Raw genomic sequence first — 18,018 nt, forward strand, 5'->3', positions numbered from 1 at the left:
AAATGCATACATTTATTATAAATTTTACTTATATAAAGGATGCATAGCCCATGATTTGCAAATAATAATAAAATATAAATACTCTTTATTGTAATTCCATTTAATCAATTGGTTCTCACGAATCAACTGTCAATTGATTTTTTCTTAATTACGTATCCATCACCAACCTCTGGTTGCAATTGACAGATAAGTGTGGTTTAGGTATATATATTGGTTGACATTTTCATTTAAGTAAAGGAGTAAAAGGAAAATGAAGAATTGAAGGCATGTTGAGACAGCTCATTCATCCATGACACGAATGAATTCTTTGCTAGGTAAGATAATTTTGGACTATTAGAAGAATATTTTTTTCATCTTCTTATGCTATGTACCATGCAAAAGCTACAGAAATGACAATTTTAATTTGTATTCACATTTTATCTCATTGCTTTCTTAAGTCTACACAATCTACAAAATAATAAATCGGTCATTTTGATGTATGGTGTTTGCCAATTTCCCTGGTGCAAATACCCACACCACGGCTGAAAAATTAAGTTAATATAAATTTTATGTTAATATAATTTTTATGGGAATGATTCAAAGTACAAAATAAGCATGAAAACAAAAGAAAAAGAGCTGTTTGATATATGTAAGACAACCTTTTTGGAATTTCACTGTTTTGATGGTTACAATGGATATGCTCACCCATATATCATTAAACCTTTGAAAAAAATGAATGCAAGTCATATAGTACTCTCACTCTCCTTTACACAGATATAGTTCTATTATTCAGCACTTCTAAGGTAATCAATTTTGCTACTCTATACAAAATACAATTTTGAAAAATTAGAGAACAAGCTGAGTACCAAGAAAAACAACAAAAATAATGTTTTTAAGGAATGCAAATAGCATTTAACACCTTGGAAAACATCTTGTGGTTTTATAAATATTTCCTAGACAATATGAATGTGATCGTTATAAAGAGGAGTTAAAGGCAAGAGCAAATATGTTAAATTATAGATGTTTTTACTTTTTAGGCAATACAAATCAAAGCTGTATAACAAAGACTTTTAAAATGAAATCATTTGGGGGCCTGGGTGGCTCAGTTGGTTAAGCGACTGCCTTCGGCTCAGGTCATGATCCTGGAGTCCCTGGATCGAGTCCCACATCGGGCTCCCTGCTCGGCAGGGAGTCTGCTTCTCCCTCTGACCTTCTCATGCTCTATCTCATTCTCTGTCTCAAATAAATAAATAAAATCTTTAAAAAATAAAAAAATAAAATGAAATCATTTGACAATGATTTTATTTTCTACTTAGAAAATTAAATCACACCCCCATAGATTTCTACAAAGCTTAGATTAAGCCTGGATTAAGAAATGAAGTTTTCACTGAGCTGGTCCTTTGAGGTTTCCATAAGAAAGCGTATGTTTAAGGGGTCAAACACCAGAGTGGGGTTGGCCAGGGCTGGAATCTGGTTTTACCCCCTTAGGACTCTGGAAAAGTCACTAACCTCTGAACTCCCATTTTATTATCTGTATAATTAGGATTAAAAGTAATACGCATTTCCTAGGATTGCTGTGACCCTTGCATGCGTTAATGCATGTAAAGTGTAGTAGCAAATATTTTTGAAAACTCACATTTCTTTTACCATTTCAAAAGAAGCCCACCCTTCTGAGGAGGTAGCAATAGATTTTTGTCTCTTACCTGGGAACTTTGAGAGACGCTAACTGGAACAGTAACGACTGGTATCATAATGCCTATGTTTATTTACCACCTACGTGCTTGCTATCTGTGCCGTGTGCTTGAGCAAGCACAGCCCTCCGTCCTGCAATGGTTTTCCTGTTCACTACCTCTTCCTTTCAGTCCCATATTCTGAGTATACAAGTATACATCTTCAGTCCAATCGACTGCATTATCTTCTCTCTCCCTCCTTTCTTCCCTCTGCTTGACTTTTAAGTCCCAAGTTACTCTCCATTTCTTCTAGTAAATTGTCCTTGATAACTGTTACAGAAACATTCCCAGAAATACCTGTGCCAACACTTACTTCTCTGTCCTGATATTTACACAAAAGTCATGCTTTATTGATATTCTGATGGTGCCTAGAGTTTAGGAGAATAAGTCCAAAAGACATCAAACACTTGCTGTGACTATTTCCCATAAATCTTATCTTGGAGTACACTCATAAAAGCTCTCACTCGTTCCCATTAAGATGGTCTACAGAAGAGCCCCGCAAATGGCTGATGCTAATGAACCCATAGATGCTTTTAAAGCCTGATGTGGTCAATCAAAGAGGAGGCAGCTGCCAAGATGCCCCCTTCCCTGCAGCTCTGAAACACTTCCTGCAGGGAGGTGAGCCTGGCTGAGAGGTGCCACAATGCCCCGTCTTACCCCCTCAGTCATAACAATGTCAGCATCTCTTCCCTTCCTCCCTACTCCTTTTACTTGGAAAAGAAAACACCACTCAGAAAGAGACTGGGTGATTTAGCTGCAGAGAACTCTAAGCGGGCAAAGTTCTATCGACTGTGGCATTTGAATACAAAGGCTTATGATGCCAGTGCAAAAAGCCATATGCATGCAAGACTTAGTAAGCAAATCGAGCTTATTCTCTGTGAACTCAACCCATGCACTATTTATTGAGCTTCTCTAATTTAAAATGGAATCTTTATGCTATTTGAATCATTAGCAGTAGACTTTATTAGATTTTCTGGAATTGAATGCCAACTGTCAGGAAATGTTTTCAGAAGTCTGAGAAGCGATGCTAGCATGAGAAAGATTGACAATGCTGTTTTCAACATTAATTACAGGAAACAATGTATAAAGTACAGGATTCCAAGTCAGAGTGATGCAAAGATCACAAGCTTATTAGCTTGGTGATTCTGGGTACCTACTTAAAAACAGCATCAGATGCTTCATAGGTTGTGCTAATTAAGTAAGAGAACGCACATAAGATGTGAGTGCAGTTCCTAGCACTGAACGTTTAATGAAAGTTCAATAAATGCCAGTTATTACTGGTAGGATTATTATTCTGAATCCTTACAATTTTTTAAGAACTAATGCTGCCAAAAATGGTGAGTGTATGCTGGAAATTCTTCCTTCTGCAGCAGCTTGTGATTGAATTTCATGATGTTCCCTGAATAATGTCCCACTACTTAGACCAGGATGAGCAAATAGGTAGATGGTAAACTGAAAATAGCTTGAAGAAGAATTTCACTGGATTAGATAGGTTTATTATTATTATTATTATTATTATTATTATTATTAAATATAAAGCCTTTTAGGAAGATATACTCTAGGTCCACCATACCCTCTTGTCATTTACCTGTCTGCTTTCTCACACTTACATGACTTGCCTGGATCTGAAGATCCAGGATTTACATCTGTAATCTAGATCTTTCCAGACGTCTCTGCCACTCTATCAAAAACATAACTGAAATATGTATTTTTCCTCTGAGTACCTACTGTCTATATAGGTAGTTTTCCAGAAGAACTATAAAATTTGTGTTAGGACACCTGGGTGGCTCAGTTGGTTAAGCATCTGCCCTCGGCTCAGGTCATGATCCCAGGGTCCTGGAATCGAGCCCCACATCTGGCTCTCTGCTCTGCGGGGAGCCTGCTTCTCCCTCTCCCACTCCCCCTACTTGTGTTCTCCCTCTCTCTCTTTCTCAAATAAATAAATAATATCTTTAAAAATAAAATAAAATAAAATTTGTGTTGTCCCTCATTGGAATCATCATTAGCATAGCTAATACTGTTTGGGTATTTACTAAATATCAAGTACAGTATAAAGCAATATTCACTCATTTAAGACACCATCAAACTTACAATGTAGGTAGTATTGTTTTCTTTTTTTTTTTTTAAGATTTTATTTATTTATTTGACAGAGAGAGACACAGCGAGAGAGGGAACACAAGCAAGGGGAGTGGGAGAGGGAGAAGCAGGCTTCCTGCCGAGCAGGGAGCCTGATGCAGGGCTTGATCCCAGGACCCTGGGATCATGACCTGAGCCGAGGGCAGACACTTAACGACTGAGCCACCCAGGCGCCCCGGTAGTATTGTTTTCTATCGGTATTTATAGATGAGGAAGCCAAATATCAGAGAAATTACGTTACTTGCCTCTGAGTAGAGAATTTTTGATGAGAATCCAGGAAATTTCAGTCCAGACATCACATTTTAAACTACTAGATAAGCCACATATATGTATATTTTAATATAGTCATCCCAAAGGGATTACATTCATGATGAAATTTTCAGTCATGTGGTAAAAGATATTTTAGGACAGAAATGCCTCTTAAAATATACTGTCTAAATGCCTACACAATCTGTTCACAAGCAGGGTTGACCTCACCAATATTAAAACACAATTAGCACATAAATGAGACAAATGTGGATATTCAGTTATAAATAACATTTCAGGATATCAAATGACTATGCATTTTAAAAATGTTCCAGATAAATCATTTCTGCTAATCTTTCATCCTTTTGTGACTTTCTTTAGAAATTTTCAGTTAGAATATTCCTTTGTGGTAATGAGATGTTCCAGAGTGTTCACTTATACATTTCAGCTAAGGACAACTCTGAAAATAATTTTTAAAAATCATTAAGCACATGAATATTCTATTTATTTCTCCAAAATTTCTCTGCCAACAGACCAACATATAAAACTCCTTACTCTAAATATCATCATTTATTTTTACTCAGTCCTATATTATTAAACTGTCTTTTATAGTTCTAATATACTATGCTTTGAGAATATTATCTACTTAATCAAGACATCCCAAAACAAATCAATTAAAATAATTCACATGATTTTCACTTCTTTATGTGGAAACTACAAGCTAAAATCACCAAATGGAATATTCTATTGGACTTGTATATAGGTATTTCAGTGGTACACAGCATAAACATTGAAAACACAAAGATACCCTCAAATATGATATAAATAACTCAAGCATAAAGTATTATCAGTAGCATATTATATTCGGAGGGAAGGAGGAATACCCAAAACTTATGCAAATTTCCATACTTTGAAAATCAATCTATTCTCACATTTTCCAAATGAAGAAACAGGTTAAATGATTTAACTACAGTCAGAGCTACTTTCAACAGAACTAAAACTAGATTGAGAATCTCGTGGCTCCTTGGTTGTGGATTTTCCAATTATAACAAACCGAAGGAATTTCCAAGAGTCCCATTTTCACAAATTTAACTGATGCACTAGGGAAAGAAAAATCACAGAAAACCTAAATATTTTTCTCTCACAATGGCTCCCAAACACAAGCAACTACTTCACTGATGATCAACTAAAGAAACAATATTCTACCTTAACACCACAGGGGGGAAAAGGCCATGTGGGACTTACTATATATATAGTGCAACAGTGGGTAGTGTATTTTATAAGCACAAGAAGCAATTTCCAATGGGAATTTTTCTAAATGTCACTGTGCATCCTAGAGCCTAACACCTGGGGAAGATATGGCTCCCTTAGGCAATGAATTGTGTGAAGGGATTTCAAGGAAACATTTGGCAGTATCACTTGGCTATCACTGTGGACAAGATGAAGACTCTCAATGAATATATTAAATTTAGTTCTACTTAATGGCCTAATTTGGCCTGGAAGTTTCTAATGTGCTACAGGGCTCTTCTGCCTTTTCCTAATAGGAATACAATGCTAAACAAAACAGGTACACAAATATAAACAAATATAAAAATACACGAGTATAAACAAATATACTGGGCCACCTGGGTGGCTCTCAGTTGGTTAAGCATTTGACTCTTGATTTCAGCTCAGGTCATGATCTCAGGGTCACAAGACTAAGCTTCATGCTGGGCATGGAGCCTGCTTGGGATTCTTTCTCTTTTCTGCCTTTCCCCTCATTCACACGTGTGTGCGCATGCTCTCTCCCCCGCCCAAAAAAAACCAAACCAAAACAAATATACTATAAAATAGTTGCAAATTGTCTGTGACTGAAAAAAAAGGGTGCTGAGAAAGAAAATGATGGAAAAGAGAATGGTGGGGTAATCCATAGACTTTAATCTCTAGTGAAAGGTATGTAGAACTTATTAAAAATTATAAAATATTCCAAACTTCCAGAAATAATATGTACTCACTATTCATATTTAATGGATGTTAATATTTTACCACATTTACTTCAGATTGCTACTTTTATTTATTTTATTTTTTTTAAAGATTTATTTATTTGACAGAGAGAGACACGGCGAGAGAGGGAACACAAGCAAGGGGAGTGGGAGAGGGAGAAGCAGGCTTCCTGCCGAGCAGGGAGCCCGATGCGGGGCTCGATCCCAGGACCCTGGGATCATGACCTGAGCCAAAGGCAGACGCTTAACGACTGAGCCACCCAGGTGCCCCAAGATTGCTACTTTTAAAATATAGACAAAAGTGAGAAAGTACAGGTAAGCACCTACCACCTATTTTTATACTTTTCATCTTTATGTGTACCATTCCTCACATTGCTGGGTATCATTCTTTCCTATGCATATTTTTACTTCCATAAAATATAGTGTTGCTCTGTGTGTTTTCATTATGTAAGTGTATCATATAGAGTTTTGCAGTTTGCATATGTCACTCAATAATACACACATGTAAACTTGACTATTTGGTTCAGAGTTATCCAATTTATCATTATATGAACAAACTACAGTTATCCAATCCTCTACCGATGCACAGTTAATCTTTCTTTTAATTTTCACTACGGGGTTTTCTAGGTGATTGAACCATGTGACACTCACACTAGCATTATGAGAGTTCATGCTTCAGCACACACTTGTCAATACATGATATTGTTAAACTTTAAAATTTTGCCAATCTGATATTACGATACATGTGATATGGTGTCTTCTTTCAATTTTAATTTCCCTAATTATTAACAGAATTGAACATTTGTTCATGATTGTATTAGTTTTTTTCCTGTGTGTTATCTGTTCATATTCTATAACTATTTTTTATTGCATTGGCTCTTTATTTTTGTAGGGGTTCCTTTTATATTCAAATACTAATTTCTTGTCAGTTAATGAATTGCAAATATATTTTTCCAGTCTGTAGCCCATCTTTTCACTTTCTTGATGGCATAATGGATCATATAAACAAGTTTAATGTATTCAGACATATTTTCTTATGCTTTGTCTTTTTTGCATCATATCTGACTAAAGATATTTTCCGATTTTTTTCTACAAGTTTTATAGTTTTCATTTGTTTTTTTACATTTAGGTATTTAGTCCACTGGGAATTAATTTTCATGTATGGTAAGAGGTAGGGATCTAACTTTATCTTGTTTGTTTTTGGTTTTTTTTTTTTTAGGGAGATAACATGTGTGCACGCTAGCTGGGGGGAAGGGACGGAGGGGAGAGGGAGAGAGAGAATCTTAAGTAGGCTGAGCACGGAGCCTGAAGAGGGGCCGGATCTCACGACTCTGAGATCATGACCTGACTCAAAATCAAGAGTCAGTGCTCGACCCACTGAGCCACCCAGGCGCCCCACTAATTTTATCTTTTTTAATGTGACTAGCCAGTTGTTAAAAGGTCAGTTATTAGAGCAGTCCCTCCTTTTCCAACTCATCTGCAGTGTCCTCTGTCACATACCAAGTTGCCATTTAAATGTGGGTCTGTTTCTAAGCTCTTTATTTATTCCATGTGCAGTCTGTCTGAGCTAATTTTATGTGTTTTAACTATTTTAGCATTTGAAATATTGAAATCTGTAAGGGTCAGTATGCTTTCCCTTTTCCTTATTCTTTTTCAAAATTTTACTTGGTCATTTTTTAACCCTTGACTCTTTCAGAGTAATTTTAGGATAAACTGGATCTACATATTTTTAAAATGAATTATGTAAAGTGTTAATTATATAAAAATACAGAGTAATATAAATATTTTTTTCAATCTCATTTTCTCTTTCTCACTCTTTCCCTCCCCCCTCCCCCCTGGGTTATTTGAAAGTAACTCCAAGATATCTATCATTTTTCCTGTAAAACTTCCATATACATCTCTAAGAGATGAGGACTTTGGACCTGCCTACTTTGGATGAATGATCAGGGACAGCTCCGGGAAAGAGCTGATATTTAAGCTGAACCTGAAATATAAAGTCAGTCATGTGAAGACTGTTCCAGGCAGGATCTTAGGGCAGGAAAGGTTTGTTATGTTACACTTGAAGGGAATATTACACTGTATGTTAGCTAAATAGAATTTAAATAAAAACATAAAAAAAAAAAAAACCTGAGTCAAGATCAGTGTGACCGAATTTTGGAGATGGAGAGAAAAGGAGGGTGGGAGGCTGTGGGGGGAGAGCAAAAGGCTCAATCATGGGGCTGTACAGGGTTTTGGAGGCAATGAGTACATCTGAAAGCACCTTAAGGATTTAAGTAGAAAAGTGAAGAGAGCCAATGGACTCCCACATAGAGATAAGACTGAGGCTCCCACACGAGAGGAAGCAGAAAACATCTGGAAGGCTCCTGCAGCAGTCCAGGAGAGAGGAAAGTCAGATGTGCTTGGGTGGCAACATGAATGGAGGGAAGTGGACAGATTTGAGACATATTTATATAACACACGACTGGGGGAGGAAAAGCAAATAAAACAATAACAGAATTTTTGATCAGCTGGAATGAAGAGCTAAATCTAATGTTGCCATTTATTAAGGCTAAATCTGAGGTCCTGCTGCTGAATTTAAACCAAACAACAACTAAAAAAACTGTATTTATGTAATGTTAGTGATCTGACTTGGTAATGCCTTTTTTTTTCTGAGCTGATTCAAAGGATGGTGAAGGTGAAAGCAACTTGGATTCCCTCAAGTGTGTTATACAGCGACTGCATAAAGAGCTGCACAGCATCCAATTAAACAGTGATGTTTCTGCCTGGGAAAGCTATATATAAGCAAATGAAACCAGAAAGGTACATGTTAGGAATACATAATTACAACGGGGCCCTATTTAAAACACAGTTCACCATTACATGTATTAGGATATAATAACTGTTAAATCAGGATCCTGATATATCACAATGACACCCATCAAAATCATAAATTACAGAGTTAGCTTGTAAATTGGTATTTATTCCCACTGATGTCCATGCCCTTATAAAGTCCTACAATAAATGCATTCTTTTTTTTCTTTGTATGGTTTAGTTGTACTAAAAAAAGACCACTCTTTACAAAGCTAAGCAAGAATTTAACAGTAATTGAACTTGCACCAGTCTAAGTACTGAGAAGAACACAAGCTTGAGCTCTGTAAATCTCCAGAAAAGATAAGGTGGGTACACCAATAACTACAATGGGAAACAGAATTCGGGTGGTGTTGGAGATGTGCTTCAGTGCTATTAGACTGTGAGTTTCTACAGAAGCTGAATCATGTCTCATGTACTTTCATAGTTCTAGCTCCTACTACTTGTGCAGTGAATAGCAAACAGCATGTGCTTAATAAGCATCCATTCCTTCATCCATTTATGCAAATATTCATTAAAGGCTTACTAGCAGCTGGGCATACAAAGACCTAGTTCCTGCCTTTAATGAGCTTACACTCATTCCTTCAAAACTCATTTTGAGTGCCCTGCTTAAAGGGAGAAAGACAAATATTGAAGGCGGGGTCCACCATGATGAGAAGGAAAGGTCTGCTGTGTACGAGGTGGGAGGTGGAGTGACGCCAGTCTGACACACTCTGCGCTGTGAGATGGGAGAGAAAGCCAACCGGGGGTGCCTAGCAGGATGGCAGCATGGCAACCATGAGCACTGAATCTGAAAACACAGTTTTTGCTATTTTCTTCAAAACTTCTTTCAAGTTTTCAGATATTTGAATAAAAAGGGAATATGGAGTGAAGAATACAGGAGGAAAATGGTGAAGAGTCCTGACCTCCAAATCAAAAAACAAAAAACCAAAAAACAGAAATAATGGAGCAAATGGTAAAGGGTAGAAAGGTACATAAAAACAAGAGGTGGGTGTTATATTGGGGAAAACAAGAGGATGAGTTAAAAAAGTGGTTGGGGAGGAAGGACATGGGAGGAAAAGGGGTTGTGGTCTGAGTTTGGAACACTGAAATTTGATTTTTGGGGGGTAGGGCTGTTCTAGTTTGTAACACTATTATGGGTGAGGCTGTGGACATAAGCAGCTGAATGGAGTGGAGGTAAAGGACAGAAATGGGATAGAAATAAAGACTTCAGAACAGAGGTTGTCAAGGAATATGAGGCCAATGGTTCAATGAGCCCTCATGGGGCTACTGACATCATGGTTTGGGGGGAGATCCTGGGATGGAAAGAAGACACAAAACCACTGTCAACGTTTTTGAATGTTGGCAAAATACCAGAAGATTCAGGTAAAGAGCAGAGTAAAATGAAAGACTTGGTAAAGTTTTCATGGAGAAAGAAATATCTGATGTGACCCTTAAAGCAGGTATTGAACTTCATAGAGACTGGGAGGCAGAGAAGACATTTCAGCCTGAAGGACGGTCTGACAGTGGAGGCAGCAATGGAGGCACCATCTCCGACTCATCATACTGGATCTCTCAGATCTCTCAGATGAGATGATCTGAAAACAATTCCATTGCATTGGAATTGGGACTTTACAGTAGGTTCAAATGAATATTTTCTAAATGGACCACTAACTCATATCTTCCTCCACTCTAAATTATATCCCATATCCCCATATCCCCAACCAACTAAATACCTAATTATTCAACTGGTCCATGTCTGGTGTTCAGATAGAGACACTGACCTAGTATAAGTGTATCTGCAACTGGTTTCAGGCCTGATCTGACAAGGGCCATGCTAATTGGCCTTCTTCAACATAAGGGGATGCAGAGGGTCTGGAGATCTCTTAGTTTAATAGTAGCTTTTCTTGACTTATGCTGCTTACCTTTTCTTACTTGGTCTTAGCTCTAACTTAAGATGCTATTTTGATCCTTGCTCTTAGAATCATATCATCACAGAGTAGAAAGGAGATTTTGAGGGTCATGTGACCCTGTCTCCTGCTTAATCAAAGACTTCCCTTAAAACTCCTGTGTTGGGTTTCTGCCTGAACACTCCTCCATTGTTTGAAAAATCAAAGGCTCAGAGGCAGATTGCTACATTTATCTTTGGCATAGTAAGTTCTCGAAGTAAACCACAGTGCTGTGTAGACATGGTCTCTCCCTGTATTTTTAAGTTTTATTTACTACTTGTAGTCTATCATTTTGTCCTGTCTGAAAGCAACTACCTCAGAGCTTGGAACATAAGATACACTCTATTTGTTGGAACTGAATCTAAATCTTCAATGCATTTTAACTGCTTGGGTAAGAGAATAGGTATGTTTCAGTCATACTTCCAGTACAAAGTTTCATGGCAAAATCTGTTTTCTGTGAATTCTTTATCTCTAATCCCATTAAGAAATGTGCAGTCAGTGGGAGGGAAATGACATTGGAGAAACAGCCTTTTTGGGTGAGCATGGTAGCATACTTATGCCCTGTGCAGGTTCAGAGAGAAAAGGGAGGGAAGTAAGAAAGAAAAAAAGAGGGAGGGAGGGAAACATTATAATCTTAGCTCTTGGGTAAATTAGGAATACATCTCTGAATGGTAATTTCTACTTTTATAAAATGGTTACATGACAACTTTGGGATATCAAATGAACTCAAGAATGTGAAAGTGTTTTATCAATTAGAAAATAGTATCCGTATGTGAGACATTGACTACCTGCTTTCACGCGCAGTTTAGATCTATCCTTTTACCTCTTGATATTTTCACTTCCTAAATACTGTACATTTATTTGTAGAAACACCCTGTTTCAGGAAAAATAATGTGTTCCTTTTGGGAGGATGTTTCATCACACAGCCTCTCATTACTCGTGTGAAGTGCCAAGAACCTTGAGAGGGCAGGAAAAAAAATCCTTCCTCTCTAGCTTCTTGCAGCTTTCCTTTCGACAGCGCTCAAGTACAGGCTGATTGGCTATAGAGCCACAGGGATTTGATGAAACAAAGCGTTCAACAGCAATACAGAATCCAGATGCTTCTATCTCAAGGGAAGTATAAGATATGACCTTGGTTGATTGCCGGTGAGCATGCAAGCTGCCAGCAAAACTCAGAAGTCCACGGAAAAAGGCATAATTCCCTTATTGATTTATATTTTGAAGCTTTTATTATCATAATGTGATGTGCTGCAAAATGAATATCTTTACAGAAAGCTTAGAATAGCATGGAATTTTTTACTACCATAGCTGCTGACACTTACCAAACAATCTTATCAATACCTCTATCTGTAATGACAACAAAATGTTATGTTACACAATATGTTAATGCCTATAAAGCACTGAGTACATGGGGTATTTTTAATTCGAAAGATGAGCTCATGATGGGTGAGATTTAAATAACCACATTTAAAAAACTCTCAATGTGAAACTAAATTTGGTTTCCTAATGCTACACAAATTTGATAGTCATCAAAAATCCTTCTTTACTCTAAGACAGGTTTTTTTTGGAAAGTGGAGAGATATATTAAATAAACAGGATTCACCAATGATAACATTCCTAAAAGTTTATATCCATAGATTTACATGCAGATAAGACCACTGCCACTAAGTACATACTTTAATCGAGATGAAAAAAAAAATTTTCTTAAAGCTTGTATATAAATTTTGGGGCAAGTGAATAATTAGAAATACATTTCTAGAAACAAGAAGGCTTTTCAACTACCCCTCTCACATTAGTTAACATGCTCAGGTCTTTCATACAATAAATATCCTAGGTAGAATTTTTATCTCTTGATTCTGTGCTTTTTCCTCCCACTTTTTCCTCCCACTTTTTCCTCCCTTCTCCATAATATGAATATGGTGACCTAAGCAGACTATTTAATGAAAAGGGCACTTTTTAATTAATCATTTAATTATCTTTAAAAATTAATCTCTGTCAGATTTCATTTAATACAGTTAAATCAGCAATTTAGTAAACTAACACATTGCCAACTACCACTGATAATAAATGATGAGCTGAAATATTTTGATAACTTCTCTTTTTAAATATGTATTTTAATTTTTTTAAGATTTTATTTTTAAGTAATCTCTACACCCGATGTCGGGCTCGCACTCACAACCCTGAGATCAAGCATTGCATGTTCAACTGACTGAGCCAGCCAGTGCCCCCATTTTGATGACTTGTTGGACATCATAAAATAGGTCTATTTTCTTTAATAGGAAAAATCACTTCTGTTAGACTTAACTTATAAAAGCTTTTACTAGTTAGCTGCAGCACTGAATGATTTAGGTGATCACACCATTTCAATCTGCTGTCCACATATACAAACACAATTTGAACTACAATTATCGTTTTAGTTTAAATTTAAAACTTATTTGTTTTAAATTAATAAATATGAAAATCCACCCATCTTTTTAATACCTCAAAAAATCAAATCACTTTCAGTGCTTAGGGCGCCATACCATTCCTTGCCTTTATGCATATTAGATTTTCCCTGACAGTATGTTAAGATTTTGTGTTTGATTTTTCTTAACATTATCTCATGAGCATTTTACATAATTGTCATAAGGTCTTCATAACTATCATGAAAATAAATTGTGTAAGTCACCATAACTTAAAGCATTTTCCTTCTCTGAGACCTGTTATCTTTTCCTTCTCCACCTCCAACCCCCATTTTTTTTAACCCCCGTTTTTTGGTACTACCACTAACCACCACCATTTTCACTTATGTAGTTTTCCCCTTGTTTTTGATGTTTCCCCCTTCAGGTAAATTATCTGAAGTACAGACTTATAGATACGAATATTATTATGGCTCTTTTATTAACCCAGTGCTTTCTAAATTTCATTGCCATCAGTCACAAAGTATGTACCTATGATTTACGCTGTGACTTTCACCAGCACTTAGGTATCAGTAGTTTTTATTGGAGAGAGGAGTGCTAATTTCATGGAGATGAAATTTCTGTGATTTCACACTAATGGAATATCATTAGGATTATTTTAATCTGAATTGTTATTATTATTGTTAAATGTTTTCAAATGTTCGCTAATCATACTTGCTATTGTGTGGAATGCCTTTGGGGGTTATGTAAAAAATTTACATGTGTTTTTTACTAAATTAAATATAATAAATAATGTATTTATTATAAGTATTTTGCAATGTGAGTTTTTTGTTGTTGTTGTTACTTCAAAGCTCAGGTAATGATCTTACCAAATGTCTGATAAATAAGCAATATCCCCGTAATTTGATTTTTTAAAATTATCTATTTAATCCATCTGGAATGTATTTTGGCATATGTTGTGAGATGTGTATCTAAATTACTTCTTTTTCAAACTCTAACACCACAACCATTTATTAAATACTTCTTCCCTTTGCCATTGCTCTGTAATGCTCTATTCTTTTACATTAAACTCTTATATATAACATGTTGAGATTTTTCTATACTTTCCTAGATCTAGCAGAGTTTCAAAAAAGATAAGTTATATAATCTTCTATTATGATTTGAGATCTGGAATGGCTTTTCAACATTTATAGTTTCTTTTTTAAAATATACCTTTATTCTCATTAGCTTATTTTCCCAAATAGATTTTTATCATTCTATCGCCTTCTAAGAAAATGCCCTTGAGGATTTTATTGATATTATACTCATATGTATAAATTAATGTGGAAAGCTTTGATAACTTTATTTATCTTTATATCCAGAAACATAACTCATCTCTTTACTAATTCACCTAATACTTTTACAATTCAGAATAAACAACATTTTAAAGATATGTCCAATATTATACAATTAAGGGGAAGCATGAGGTAATGGAAAAAGTGAAGACTATGGAATGAGACACACACATACACTTATGTACCTAGGCTCAAATCGTGTGTGATACTGGGCAAGATGCTTAGCCTCTGAGCCTTAGGTATTTCCTCTTAAATTGAAGGTAGTGGCACTTACAGAATTGATGCAAAGAGTAGGGATAATGTATATAAAGCTATTGGAGCATTTATGTACCCAAGAAATGTTAGCTATGATCATAATTTCCAGTATAACATGTGCTTAGTAGTTAACATTTTACCAAGTTCTTTCATGTATATTATCTCACTTGTTCTGTTGATCTTCATGAAATTCCATCAGATGATCATGTTGTTGCTATTATCACTATTAAGACCAAATAGGTACAATGCATCTTCTTTTATTTTTTTTATTTTTTTTTAAAGATTTTATTTATTTATTTATTTGAGAGAGAGAATGAGAGAGAGAGAGAGCATGAGATGGGGGAGGGTCAGAGGGAGAAGCAGGCTCCCCGCTGAGCCGGGAGCCCGACGTGGGACTCGATCCCAGGACCCCGGGATCATGACCTGAGCCGAAGGCAGTCGCTTAACCAACTGAGCCACCCAGGCGCCCTGCATCTTCTTTTAAATCAAAAACAAAAGCTCATCTCATATCATCATGACATATGTAAATGTATTTGCAGATCCCCTACATTACACAATAACCTTGTCCCTGAATATTTTATGGTTTTTTATCTGCTATGATCATTGTAATTGTCCTTTCATTACATTTTCTATTAGTTTTGCCTGTTTAAGGCAATGCTTTTGATTTTAGTGTGTTTGTTTCATACTCAACAGTTTTATTGAGATTCTTATTACCCCCTTAAAACTACTGTTAATTTTTTTGGTTTTCTGGGTTGTCACATTTCCAAAGTAAATTCTATGTTATAGATCATATATTAATAAAATATAGCCACTTAATTGAAAAATGGAAAAACTAAGACTAGTTATCTACCGTGGTATCATGATATAGTAAAATCTTCCTGTTGGAAACATAAATATAAGATCTTTTAGCTATTACTAGTCAGTTTCTTTTAACTTATAGATTGTATTACTTTAAGAATTTTTCTCAGTCCTGCAATCTTCACAATACCTTTCATGACAGGAAGGGCTCACATTACAGTGTGGCAGAAAAAGGAATCATTGAGAAGGCATACATCTCTTTTTTCCTTTGTGGGCTTTACATATTATTCTTGAGGATGAAGGATAAAAGAATGGGTGGAAAGAAGTATAAACTGCATGCACTTGACCACTTGGGAGAGTTTTGCAGCTTTCTCATCTCTTCATGCTGGCAAGCTCTTTCTCATCATAACCTAGACCTTCCACTCCCAAATGCATCTATTTTCTCCGCCCCCCCCCCGCTCCCTGCGTCCCCCACCCCAGAATATCATTTCAGCTATGGGAGGATACATTTTTGTGCCTGGACTTGTCTTTCCCTATCTACTCTCAGTAGGTGCTTCCTTAAAATTAATGATAATAAAATACCATTGTTTTCATTGAGTCAGTTGATTAACACAATCAAATAATCCACTGCCAAAAGCAATCCAAATAGAAGAATCTACCGCTACCTCAAAGAGATTTCATTTTTACTTAATCATGTCTTGTTTTTAGTCAATTACAAAAACAAAACAAAAGTAGTAATAAAGGTTTAAAAAAAGGACCAAGGTGACACAATTATTTTCACTGCAGAACCAGACAAGCAGCTTCAGGTATGGTTTCCATACTCACGGGGAAAATGATTCGAGGTGGATGGATTGACACTGTCCCCACTGTCAGCACTTTCACTGCTGGAAACTTCATCATCTGATTCCCGCACAGAAGAGCAGGGTGAGGAGCCGTCAACTTCTTCAAACTTCCTCTTTAAAATTCCACTCATAGCTGCAGCGCTGTCACATGTACCTGTAAAAGGAACGAGAGCAACGAAGCATTGAAATATTTGACCGCTAGATGTGTAGCCAAGGTCTCCAGAGTCATTTTATGTGGTTTTATTAAACATGAGCTGAGCCTTTCCTTGGAAGGATCACTAAGCAGAGTTTACTTTTTGTAATATTTTCAAATTAACAAAAATTAAATTAATACGAGCAATTGAAAATTTGGTTACCAAAATGTATCATTTTGTTAAAGCCACAGTTCATTTTAATGTAATATCTCTATTCCTTTTTTGTTGGCAAATTGAGAAAATCCACCTGAGTCATGAAGTTCTATAATGAAAAAAATGCCAACGTCACCCAGAGTCCTAAATGATTCCTGCCTTATACAAAATTCATGTGGAAGAAACACAGATAATTATGCAAAAACTTGAGAGTCGAGTTTTAAAATGCAAGAACCTAATTAGCTGAACACAACAAAGCCTATGAAATCAGTTCTAAATTTTAGGTAGTTTCCATTTCAATACTGCAATGAGATGAGATGTGTTCCTAGGACCCCTGGTTATTGAAGCCCTTGCCACGGTTTCAGAAAATTCTAAGGCTATTTACCTGAGAGACAGCGCTGAGTGGGAAGGGGGAAGGGTGGGAGTGGTTTCTCCTAAATGCTTTCTCTAGGATGAATGGGCTTTTCTCTCTCCTTGGGCTGCCCTTTCTCCACCTTTCCCATTTACCTTGACGTCTGCACACTCAGCTAAAGAGCATAAACTTTCCTTGCAGTGTAAGGGTATTTTGGGGAATAACCTATATATAAATTAGCTTAGATATATATGTACATGGTCTTACATTCCTAAATTAGGTTAACTTTGCTGTAAGTATTACTAAGTTGATTTCATGTATCCCATCTTCCATCTTATTTATGTCAGCTGATTTTAACTCTCATTTGAGTTTGTAAAACCATTCTCTCCTTTTCTTGCCAGAGTGTAGCCATCAGTCCTGTTGATCGAGAGGAGGCAAGACTTAAAAACTATTCTCGATACTGCCCTCAGACATGTCTGAAATCACCCCTTCTCTGTGCAGATCACACAGCAAGCAGCCTGTCCAGGTCCCTTCAGCGGAGCCAGCTCTCCAAGGTCTAATTCTGTAGTTTTTTAAGTGGGCTACTTGGATTAGCAGCATCAGCATCACCTGGGAGGGAAATTGTGAGAAACGCAAATTCTCGTGCCCCACTTCAGGTCTACTGGATCGGAAACTCCCAGGAGGCAGTGCCTAGCACTCTGCATACTCAAATTGGAGGACGACTTGTCTGATTTCTAGTCTTCTCTCCAGCAGCTCCCTTCCTAGGTTCTTCCTTCCTTGGGGGTGTCCCCATACCAGCCCTAGAGTGACATAACCCAGTCTCAAAACCTAATCAAAATCTCT

At 36.5% G+C, this 18,018-nt stretch overlaps 1 protein-coding gene across 1 annotated transcript in view; it reads right to left on the reverse strand.

Annotated features, from left to right (window-relative positions):
* Positions 1 to 18,018, reverse strand: part of CSRNP3 (cysteine and serine rich nuclear protein 3) — a 148,697-nt gene that overhangs the window by 53,097 nt on the left and 77,582 nt on the right. The window contains exon 3 of the mRNA XM_035007866.1: positions 16,460 to 16,630. Within this exon, the coding sequence (XP_034863757.1) occupies positions 16,460 to 16,630 (171 nt within the window). The remainder of the gene's footprint in view (positions 1 to 16,459; positions 16,631 to 18,018) is intronic.

This window comes from Mirounga leonina, unplaced genomic scaffold, assembly GCF_011800145.1.
Source record: "Mirounga leonina isolate KUSES-001 unplaced genomic scaffold, KU_Mleo_1.0 Mir_151, whole genome shotgun sequence".
Taxonomy (NCBI): domain Eukaryota; kingdom Metazoa; phylum Chordata; class Mammalia; order Carnivora; family Phocidae; genus Mirounga; species Mirounga leonina.